An 11,387-nucleotide genomic window follows, 5' to 3' on the forward strand; every position below is an offset into this window, starting at 1 on the left:
GATTAATTACAATCAAAACATACATTTGCCAAGAGATGGTCATAACAATCTCAACCCTTAGAGAGTCTCATAGTGTCAAGATCAAAAAAAAAATCATTATCAAATCATGTGCTACCCTGTTACAATAGCCTTTATTACATCTTAAAGTAGTAAGCTCTGCAGGATGTAACAGGCTGAATGGAGACGAACACTGAGGGAGCAGGAGAGAGAGGGCCACTAACGGACGGCCTTCTGAGCGAACACGAGCAGCCTGTGGTTGCTAATCTATCCCCTTCATTTGTTGCCATTTCCCCAGAGCAGAGCTGACGGCTGCAGCAGATAAACAGCAGATAGAGGCAGTTCATTTTTCATATTTTTTTGACATTTAATTGTCTCGTGACTCTTTCACTCATTCTGATCGTTCTTGAGGAGGGAGTCAATGAGTACTTTAAAGGTTTCTCTACTTTAGCGTGATTTAGGGTAAACTTTGGCTAAATGTGGTAAATGGATTCAAACAAAAAAACCCTCGTTTCACCTTGTGACTTAGAACGGCATCAATGCATCAAATTCCCGTCATCGGGGTCCTGGGGGAATCAGGGCAGTTAAGCATAACAATGGCTGACTATTCGTAAAGTTAATAAAACATCACGTATTTAATGGTTTTTGTGTGTTTGATAAGCAACAGGCAAAATGTTTATAATCAAAACATCTGCCTCAGAGTTGGTTTATCATCAAAACACTCATGGGAGTCACTGTGTGAGTCAGTGTGTGTGTGTGTGTGTGTGTGTGTGTGTGTGTGTGTTGTGGTTGTGTCCTGAGTGGGTGGCATGCCCAGATGTTAACAGGCTGTGCACAAATGAAAGTCTTATTTCTCCTTGAGGTCTGCAGTGAAGCATGGACGAATCAGTGTGTGACCTAAACGTGACACATTGATTTTGAAACCATGAAGGAACTCTTTTGAGCAACAAAACTGAGAAACGCTTTATTCTTTTATAACATGTTTGTCATTTTCAAAATAAATGAAGATTTTTTTTTTAAAGTGGAGATAATCTACCTACAGCAGTCCTTTTTGTGCCTTCAGTTGATACCAATGATTTATTGAACTCTCTCTGGTGTCATGTCCTCATACCTCAAGTGTACACGGTGCCCCTCAGCGACTAACTGACAGGGAGTGTGAGAGTGGCGGTGTCAGCAGCAGGTGGATGGTTTTGGGGTCTGTGTCCTCAGTGATAACCTATCAGTCATCTCCCAGTCCTGAACGAGCAACCCCAGCCCACCCACCCCAGCTGCTGCTCAGCATAACAAATATACTGCATATATATACTGCGCTGCTGCACAGTGTTTGAAAGTTTCATTTAGAAGAAAATGACAACACATTGAATGTGTTTCTTTGCATTTAGGGATTTTGTCTTTGGCAGGAAAATCTTGTTATAATTGTGGTTAAGACCCACAATGCAGATATAAAATACAAGTGGTAGTTTAAATGGTTAAACGCTCAGACTGTAGAAGTAATACAGGGCAGCAACAGACAGAAAGGAAAGCTGGGCTTAAATCAGGTAGCTTGCAATCAGAGTATATGATCAGCAGGTGTGTAAGGAGCTGCAGGTGTGTGAGGAATTCAGCTGGAGAGCCAAATGTAGGTGAGCCACGCCCAGTCTGAGACACACACAGACAGATGGGAAATACATCAATGGACAAACATCCAACAAGAGAGGGGAAAAAAAACAGCAGAAACAAGGAGAAAAAGACAAGTACAGCAGATCAGTCCATGCTTCCACTGAATCATCTAATCTAAGAGACAAACTCATGTTTAATCAGTATGAAACACTTATCTCTGGGTCATTTAGAGGGATTAACATGATATGAACAATTGTGGTAGAAATAAACATCTTAACTGAAGTATTGCTGACATCTACATAGAAATCGCATGATAATGCAGACATAGTCTGTAAAATTGTTTTGGCTGTACTCATTAACTGGGGTGAAGTTTACTGAAGTACTGTACTTCAGTAGAGTACTTTTATTATCTGCTACTTTATACTTCTACTCCACTACATTTTACTATATAAATATTGTAGCCTCCACACAGTATATGTTCTTTTAGCTAGAAGCTCAAGCCTGTTACTTTTCAGATGAAGATTTTTCAAACAAATATAAAAAATAACATATTTTATTTTATTTTATTTTATTTTATTTTATTTTATTTTATTTTATTTTATTTTATTTTATTTTATTTTATTTCATTTAAGTGCTTATGCTCCACAACAAATACCTATTAGATATGTTTATACTTTCACTTAAAGGAATACATTTGTAAATCACTGAGTCATGCTGTGATACCTTGAATTTGTGAAGAAAACGCTGTTTTTCTTGCATCGACATATTGAGTTATTCATTTATTTGGGACAACGTTTAACACCAGCGAACCTAAACCATAATATCAGTTTGCAAACTCTCAAGTATCATTCATCCAGTCGAATACTCAGTACTTCCAAAAAACATACACCTTTACTAAAAACACCCTTAGTATGAGTCTGACTTTGAAAAGTGCGTATAGGTTTCACTTTTAGTTCAGATTTAAATAATAAGATTAGAGCAAAAAAGTGGGTTATACTGCACAAGTTGTGTAGAAGTTTGTAAACTTTGTGGGGGAAGTATTTCCTTATTTCCTTCCTTTCTTTAATGCAGTATTTTTTACTTTGTGGTAAAAAGTACAGGACCTAAATATGTTTGTTAGTTTCCCTTAGGGAATATAAGATTTGCATCTTTAGCTTTCTCTTTGTTGCTGTGATGTCGTGAAACATTTCAGAACTCATTATTACCTAAGTTCTCTGCTCTGTGTGCTCTGACCTTCGCATTCAATCATGAGAGTGTGATGCCTGAAAAAAAAATCCCCTTTAAGAGCGCACTACAGTGATGACGAATATCAAATACAAACATGACCTTGCGTGTGTGAAGCTGAAGGCCAGTTGCTCATCAACTGGCAGCCCTGATCTAAATATAAAACCTATGTGTAAGTGTTGCACTTTAGTTGAATGTTTGTCACTTCTGCAGAATGGAGAATTTGCATACCCACTATGTACAATTTATACTGTCAAAGTGCAGCGGGGCTGTACAAAGAGACTATTATACCTGAGCAGGGGAGTACAATAAACCCATACAGGAGGCTTGGCTGTGGTCAGGTCACCGAGCTGAACAGATGAACTGGGAATTCAAATGACATCAAAAACAAAAGCCTTTACAACTCCAACAGAATAAGTCGCACATTTTATTATTTCCCCTGTAGAGTTCTAATATGGTAATATCAACCTTGCAAATACAAAACAGACCCGTGTAACACAAAACCAAAGCATGATTTCACATTATGAATAACTGAAGAGAGGTGAAGACGGGGGAAGTCAGATCTTGCTTTGAGTTTGTATTTACAGCTGAAGCAATTCCCGTATCAGTGTGTTTACATGCGCAGCAACCTCAGTAGAGTGATTTTATCTGACTTGATAATAAAATACAATGAAAATAAACAGAAAACCTGAGTCATCCAAACACATATGTACAAATTCACACAAATAACTAGCAAGCAAGCATGCTGATTCCTAAATATACAGCTTTCAGGTGCCTTTTTTGTCATTTCAGACCAGTGTGGGCATCATGCCAGTGTTGAGGTGGTGTGTGTATTGTAGGGAGGTGGAGGGATGCAGAGGTGATGGTGTTGGGATGAGGTGCGGTGTGTGGCTGTAGGTGAGGAGTGTCCCAGGGCCAAGGGAAAATGACCCGCAGTTGTCGTCCAGGGAGGAAGGCTGAGGCAATGGCGGCTCAGAGTACGGCTCAAACATGGTGGCCTTCTTGCTCTTTTTGTTCTTGTTGGACACTTTTCTGTTGCGTGTTTGAATGCAGTCCTTCTTCATGGTGAGCGGCCTGTTGACCTGGGACAAGAATGGAAGCATAGTTTTGTCTACAAGCTGATTTTTTTAAAAGAATAAAGCCCATAGTTTTATGCAGACTGACTCACATTGTGCAGTTTAAAGTAGAGTCCACAAGCGTTACACACAGGCTCTCCATTGGCGTTGCGTCTCCACAGTGTTGTTATGCTTGTGTGGCAGTTGGCACACAGTGTGCCAGCCCGCTTGCTGACAATCTGAAACAAGGGCTTAGGTTTTATTTCAACATTGGGGGACACACATTAATTGGCTTGTCCTCTGTAAGAACATTTTTAACATCCAACTTCATTTTCTGCATTCTAGTGAATTTTTATGCACCAATGTATGGAATTTATGGTGAAAATGTCTTTAATTTTGTCTGCCTATGCTACTTTCATGCTCTTATTCGGGGAGAAAAATGCACAAAAAAAATTGGCAATTACTTTTTATTTGTTTAAGTTTTCACAAATCAAATATATATTGTGTTTATGCCCTTAGCCACCCAAAGAGGTGTGCTGGTGTGTATCTCCTACCAGTCTCTTCTTGGGTCGGATCAGTGGTCTGTTCTGGCCGTTCATCTTGTGGTACAGTCCACAGGCGTTGCACAGGTAGTGGCCTGTACCATCCCGACGCCACAGGGGGGTGGCTGTGGCTCCACAGTTAACACACTCTCTGGCCTCTGTTCAAAATTCAAAAATTACACCGTTACTATTGAATCCTGTAGTACATAAAGAGTTTATTACAAAATGCTTGATCATTTAAAAACAAATTTTCCTTGAAATTAATAAGTCAATATGTTGGTACAGATTCTGTCATGTGCAAATGTCTTCCATTAATAGGGCTGTGACTAACGATTATTTTCATTATTGATTAATCTGCAGATTATTATCATGATTATTTAATTAATAGTTTAGTCTATAAAATGTCAAAAAAAAACTTAAAAAGGCTCATCATAATTTGACATGTTCAAATGGCTTCTTATGTCCAACCAAAAGTCCGAAACCCAAAGACTCTTTATTTACTATCATAAATGATAAAGGAAAGCAGAAAATTCTCCAATTAGAGAACGTGGATCCGACAAAAGTGGGGTTTTTTTGCTTTAAATATGACTTAAACAGTTGATTACTAAAACAGTGGGCAATTAATTCCATTTTAATCAACTAATTGGTTAACTGACTGATTGTTTTATATTAATAAATATTTTGGTGAGATTGTTTTGTCAACTCCTGCTTCAGGGTCAAAAACAAAGTTTCAATCCTAAATCTTTTTTACATTACTGCCTGATCTGAAATCAGAGGAAATGACAAATCCTTGGCTATTCTCACCTGGAGTGGATATCCTCATCTTATTGCGGAGTTTGGGGGAGTATGAGGGGCTGATCCAGGCTCCCGGGCTGGAGTAGATGGCAGCGGAGTTGTACTCCTGTGGACCCGTCATGTAGGAGTTGTAGGGGCTCAGCATGTGTGGGTGAGACGACGGAGTGTACACACTCCCAGCAGCAGGAGTCAGATTCAGAAAACTGCTGCTGGCCCCCGACCCCCCCAACGGGCTCAGGCGCTCGGCCTTCAGGGCCTCCTGAAGCCGGGGACTCTCCCGGCCCTCTCTGCTCGGAGACAAGTATCCGTCTCTGGAGGTGATGAAAGAAGAGGTGACGCCAGGGGTGTAGAGGGAGGTTGGGGTGTGTGAGTGCAGCGAGGTCTTGCTGAGGGGGCTGCTGCTCCAGGTGGAGGCTGGGGGGTTGTAGGGTGAGCTCAGGGAGTGACTGCCTGGCCCATCCAGCAGCTGGAGGTTGCTGAGGAGACTCGGTGAGGTGTACACCTGTCGAACTTTGGAAAGACAGAACAGATTCAGTCATTTTTAGGCTGAACGAGGGGATGGGTTTAATGGGTGAAAGTGAGTGGGAGCACTGACCCGAGCTGTGTCTGTAGGTGGGTGCTGCTCGGCTTTGGCTCGGGTTGGAGAAGAAGGAAGGTAGGTTGGTGTAGTCTGTGTCCTGACTGGAAAAGAAGGACTCGCCCTCTTCTCCTGGAGGCAAAAGCCCGGGCTCAGAGGAGAAACCGGCCAGAGGATCTGAGCTGAGCAGAGCAGGCGACACCCACTGGGACTGCTCTGACGAGTCCTCCATGCTGACAGAATAAACCTCAACCTACAATACGACCATAGTGGGGACATGAGAAACCTACAGCGCTCTGAGAGTTCTGCCAAATGTATCCTGCCAGGAGTATTTTTCAAAAAAGAAATGAAAGCCGAAATCTGATTTTTTTAATTTATTTTTTTTGCCCACATGCTACAATTAACTGCATCTGATTTACTGTCACTTTGCTAAAAGTTGATACACCATCACTGCACTCTTCACTTCATAATAACCAATCTAATCTGAAGTTATCAGGGACACCATCTCTTGGTAGCAGGCTTCTTCAAACTTCCTTTTCTAGGATCCTCATTTGACTGTGGCTGAAAGTAAAAACTAAAAATAAATGGGTCTATAAAAGTAGTGATACAGCCAGTGACCAAACGGTTACAAAGTGGTCTTTCTATAATAGGTGTGCCAGTTAGAAGAATGCAAAAGATATGTGTCCTCAGGGACGCCAGCAAGGTGGACAAACAGCTCAACACTCCAGATAGAAAAAGGTGTTTTCTGAGTGAGTGAGTTGAGTGTTTGTGGCAACTTCTGTCACACTGCTTAAGAGATTATGTGACATTTTCACACCAGTCTTTTCAATATGTAAGGGATGTTCTTATTAAGTAATTGTTCAGTGGTGCTAAAGAATAACTCAAAAAAGTAATAACTAAACAATATTTTGATAAAAGGTTTAACCCATTTGGTGCTCTTTACAAATACTAAAAATTGGCTGCTTTAAAAAAAACTGATGAAAGTGAAAAAAAAAGTGAAAATGTCAAAGCAATATCATGAAAAAAAGCAATAACAGACCAAAGCTGCTCTTGCTCCATATCTTTAGAGGAAAGAGAGGAGGAAAAAGAAGAGGCTGATACCGTCTGATAAAGTCTGAGAAAATCTGATAGACAGCATTATTATAATGCTAAATATATCCACCTCCAGCAATACAACACGACTCATCTGATTAATAGAAACCTGATATACTGAAAACGTGACAAATGTAAAAACACAGAAGAGTGAGACGGCATGCTGTGGAAAGTCAGTCAAATGAGACCGTACTGAGGAGTCCAGAAATTTAAACTCATTTCGATTTTTAGACTTAATTATGCTAAACTACATGGCTTTTTTCTGATATAAGCTCTACACAGGATCATGGTTAAGGAACCTGAAGTTATATAATTATAACTCTGACTGAACAATTAATGAGTGGGCTGTTATTACTACAGTTGTTTATATTGATACATATAACGTAAACAGGATATTTCATTTCATTCTATTCAGTCTTAAAAGATATTTTAACTCTATGATAACAATAATATTAATAAGACAACAAATGTAATAATAATAATAATAATAATAATAATAATAATAATAATAATAATAATAATAATAATAATAATAATTTGAAACATCTAGAGAAGAGAAGCTGTTAAAATTTATTGGAAAGGAAATATAATCTCCATCACCCCAAAGCAAAGTCCTCACCTCTCATATCTCTACAACTCACAGTTAATCAGGTAATAAATGTCTTGAGATGAAACCATACCAGTGAAAGTCTCAAACATATAAATTTACTTTCACAAGATATATTTTTTGCTAAATCAACTGGATTATAAACTGGCGTCTGCAGAAGAATGAGACCAACAGGAGACAAAGAATCAATAGGTCACCTACCTGAGTGGACGTCACGGATGAGTGTGGTGAGCAGGACTTCAGGTTAAATGTATGACGCCAGGTGGACAGTGGAACAGCTCGTCTGTCTATCTCACTATAGGCTGATGGTTACAAGAACAACTTCTCCAACAGCCAGCGAAGTTCAGGGCTAAGAAACAGTCCGTGGGAGGGGTTGGGGACAACTTTTTTGAAAGACACACCTCTTTGGTCCACAGAGAAAAAAATGCAGATGTAACATGTAACAACTCTCAATGTAAAATGATGTATAACTGTATAATCTATGCATAAATAATGTTTTCCCTATCAAACCCTTTTGGCATCAGAAGTGAGTGCGACAGGTAAAGCTTTGAATCTTGGTTCCTCTGCTCTTCCTTTATGGCTGTTTGTGCTGTAGTGTAGTACTGATAACATGTTTGTATCTAAGTAGATTTAGAGAGAAAGCACAACATACAAAAAGCATATCCGCACCAAAGTATGGCCATTATCAAACAATTATGTATAGCCGAGGGATAACGCATTTACCCCAAAACCAAAACCTGTCCCTGACCCCATTAAAATGTAGTTGTACACACATAAATGCAACATGAAGGACATCATACAGCTTTCCCCAGCAGAGCAGTGAGTGTGCAGGCTGGGTGCTTTTTGTCTGTTGATGAAATGTGCATACAGCCCCTGATAAGACCAAGCCCACATGGAAAAAGAGTCTGCAGACATTTGAACAAAGCAAATATAAAATGCAAAGAGTCAATTTCTTTGTGGTCCAGCAAAGCTTGGAGTGGAACACAGTAATGCAAATCGGGAGAGGAGCTGCAATCATGGAGGAGAGATATGGTCTGGACGTGGCCTGGTGGCGCACAAGCCCGACACTGTCCCAGTCATTTGATAGTCAAAGCAGCTCCCCGACTTTCCTCTCTCTTTGTTCATTTACAGTTTTCAGGGAAATCAGGGGAGAAAAACAGTTGGGAAGAATTGAGGCCTTTTTATTATTTGCAACACTGGGGCTTTTTTTCCGCATTTTAAGAACCTGCAGCAGTTAAATTAAAGTTATATCCTCATACGGTAGTGAAGCGGTGATAAATTGCATCAGTTAGGTCAGATGCAAATCAGTTCATAGTTCATGGCAACTGCGGTGCAAAATTGTAATTTAGCATCTATTTCCCTAAACTTTCCTTGCTCTACACATGCTAATAAAAGTCTCCTGAAGTGCTGGTAGAGACCAACTGCAGAATACTATAAAAGTAAAGTCAGCAAGGGTTCAAAATATTTTATGGCCTTTTGGAGGGTGGGTGTATGCAGCAAAGGAACTAGGCTGGAACCGGCCTGTTCGGTAAGGACACAATTTTAAGGTCATGGGATGGACTAACTGCACAGAGTGACTAAATGTGTGAGGAAACAGAGACGTACACAACTAAACTCTCTTCTTTATCAGGCCCATTGAGGACACTGAAGTCATTCATTTGATATTTCGGAGAATTTAGAGACATGTTACACATGTAAAGTGAGATTTTTAGTTGTTTATCAGGTGTGGACGTGGTCTTCTGGCATGAGGATTACTGACTACATCAACTTATGTTTTGTAGGCTCCTGTATGCTCTTCTTCAATAATGTCTTGATTGTGGCGACTTGGTTATCTATGCTCATATTTTTGAGAATATTTACATAAAAATTATTTATTTAGTTTAGTTTGAAAGGTCCAGTATGAATGATGTAGTAGCATTTAGTGATAAGGTTGATTAACTGAAACATCTCCTTTGTGCCAAGCGTGTATAGCTACGGAGGCCAACGCAAAAACGCAAACAGCGCTTTCGAAAGCCAGTGTTCATTTGTCGGTTCTTGGCTTCTGTAGAAACAACACGGCGGACTGAATGGAAAAGGAGCCGTTCAATGTGTAGATATAATTGCACATTTTAACGTACCAAAAAACACAACCATTTTTTATACAGATGATGATAAATCCATGGAAACATAGTTATGAATATTATATACATTTTCTGCCAATTTATGGTCCTTAATCCTTCACACTGGACCTTGAATAGATGTACAGTATGATTAAGACTTCTGGTCAATTATTTTTCTGACCAAAAGGAAAACAAACAAACAAAAAAACCGACCCCACTTCTTACCCATTAAAACTTCATATTTTTAGAATTATGGCTTCATCCCAGTTCTTGATCCCCCTTATGAGCAATTTAAAAGTATTCCCATTGAGGAGAGCATAGACTGCAAAAAAAAACAAACCCAAAAACCTAACTGAGTGAGGAACTATTTTATTTACTATGCTTAGTGTATTTAAGGCATGATTGCAATGAGGTTGCTGGTAGTACAATTCTAAAAATATTATTTTAGGCATTTTTGTGGCATAAAATACCAGGACAGACATGGAAGACAACCCTTATGCCACTGCAACATCCCTATTACTATATGTTTTTTAGGCTATGTTGATATGTTGATTTTGGTGATTCATTTTTTAAAAACGCACTTAAATGGTTGCAGCACCTATGTGGGTTATGGATATGGGCTTGTTGTTGGTGCTGTTTATAGTTAAGGTGAAATAAAAACTCTAAATTGCCTGAATGTGTGAATGTGTTTAAGAGCCACCTGTGCAATATGTATATTTCCCAGTGCATGCTGGGTAGGCTACAGCTAAACAGTAAAATGAAAATAAATTGAAAGAGTTACTGTGAAGTTGATTCCTTTTCATACATTTGGCTCTTTAGGGACAGTGACAATAAAACTGAGTGGGAATGAGCTGTGTGAATGAGAGTGATATTCTGAGTGAAATGAGGTCTCTGTGGCACCATGGACAGCTGGGCAGGGATGTGGCTGCTGCCGCTGTGGGGCAGGCTGCTCTGCTCTGATAAGAGGTTATCATGATGAAAGGAGGAGGCCAGGAATTACAGGCCCTCCGCTCACTGTCACACTGTGGCACAGACGTACACACAGGCCTACAGGACGTTGCAGCATTTTTGTGGTTGTGTCATGTAACTCATAAAACCTGCACACACAGACAGACAGACATACACAACACTGCCCGCTCTTGTCGACGGTATCTTGACTGATGCGGTCTTAGCCGACACTGGAACATCTTGTCGGACAGTTGGGAGCTTGTGTGACCCTGTGGTAGCTGAGTGACGGATGGTGTTGTGTGTCACCAGTGGACTTTGGGGACAGCTTTCTAATTCCCAAGAAACAGGCTTCTGTGTAGGCGGTGGTCTTATCTCTGTCATGCAGGGCTGCAGCGACATGCCCAGGAGAGCGCTCTCTCTCTCTAAAACACACACACACACACACACAAACTGTCCTCTCCATCGTTATTTACTTACACTCCTTTTTATCATCAGTTACTTACATTTTTAGTCAACGAAGAATAACTCAAATGCATGTGGTTTTCTGTCACACAGTTTTCTGTCTGCACAGTCAGTGCGATATGATTTTGTGTCTTGTGCAATGACTAATAAAGTTAGAGGTGGTTGGGTAGCCAAAGCTTGGCACTCTAGTGCCGCTCACTGAAATATCATAGCTTTTTATATTGCTGATATATGTGTAATCTCAGTATTCTGCTGCACCTCTGATAGTCTCTACAGGACACAGATACACAAAAGCATATAAGCAACACCCCAATGTATGTTGCTTTTTTTTTCACTTTCATTTTCATAAGATTTTAGTTATTTTATTTCAGTGCAGCTTCCTGTTTTTTA

General features: G+C 39.9%; 1 protein-coding gene across 1 annotated transcript; it reads right to left on the reverse strand.

Annotated features, from left to right (window-relative positions):
* Nucleotides 1-3,229: 3,229 nt before the first annotated feature.
* gata1a (GATA binding protein 1a) lies at nucleotides 3,230-7,834 on the reverse strand. Its single transcript, XM_042496313.2, has 6 exons — nucleotides 7,690-7,834; nucleotides 5,808-6,042; nucleotides 5,222-5,722; nucleotides 4,430-4,575; nucleotides 3,989-4,114; nucleotides 3,230-3,902 (listed from the first exon to the last, which is right to left on the reverse strand). Exons 2-6 carry the CDS (start codon nucleotides 6,019-6,021, stop codon nucleotides 3,609-3,611), a joined length of 1,281 nt encoding a protein of 426 aa, XP_042352247.1. The 5' UTR covers nucleotides 6,022-6,042; nucleotides 7,690-7,834; the 3' UTR covers nucleotides 3,230-3,608.
* Nucleotides 7,835-11,387: the final 3,553 nt, after the last annotated feature.

This window comes from Plectropomus leopardus, chromosome 2 (assembly GCF_026936395.1).
Source record: "Plectropomus leopardus strain MGB_pleo_1.0 chromosome 2, ASM2693639v1, whole genome shotgun sequence".
In the NCBI taxonomy this organism is placed as follows: Eukaryota; Metazoa; Chordata; class Actinopteri; order Perciformes; family Serranidae; genus Plectropomus; species Plectropomus leopardus.

Bases quoted from the DNA above. Each gene is read 5' to 3' on its own strand.
- gata1a (XM_042496313.2), bottom strand. From the start codon at position 6,021: ATGGAGGACTCGTCAGAGCAGTCCCAGTGGGTGTCGCCTGCTCTGCTC. The intron at 5,723-5,807 runs GTCAGTGCTCCC...GTCTTTCCAAAG, and splicing joins CACCTACAGACACAGCTCGG to TTCGACAGGTGTACACCTCA. The intron at 4,576-5,221 runs GTGAGAATAGCC...AATTTTGAACAG, and splicing joins GATGAGGATATCCACTCCAG to AGGCCAGAGAGTGTGTTAAC.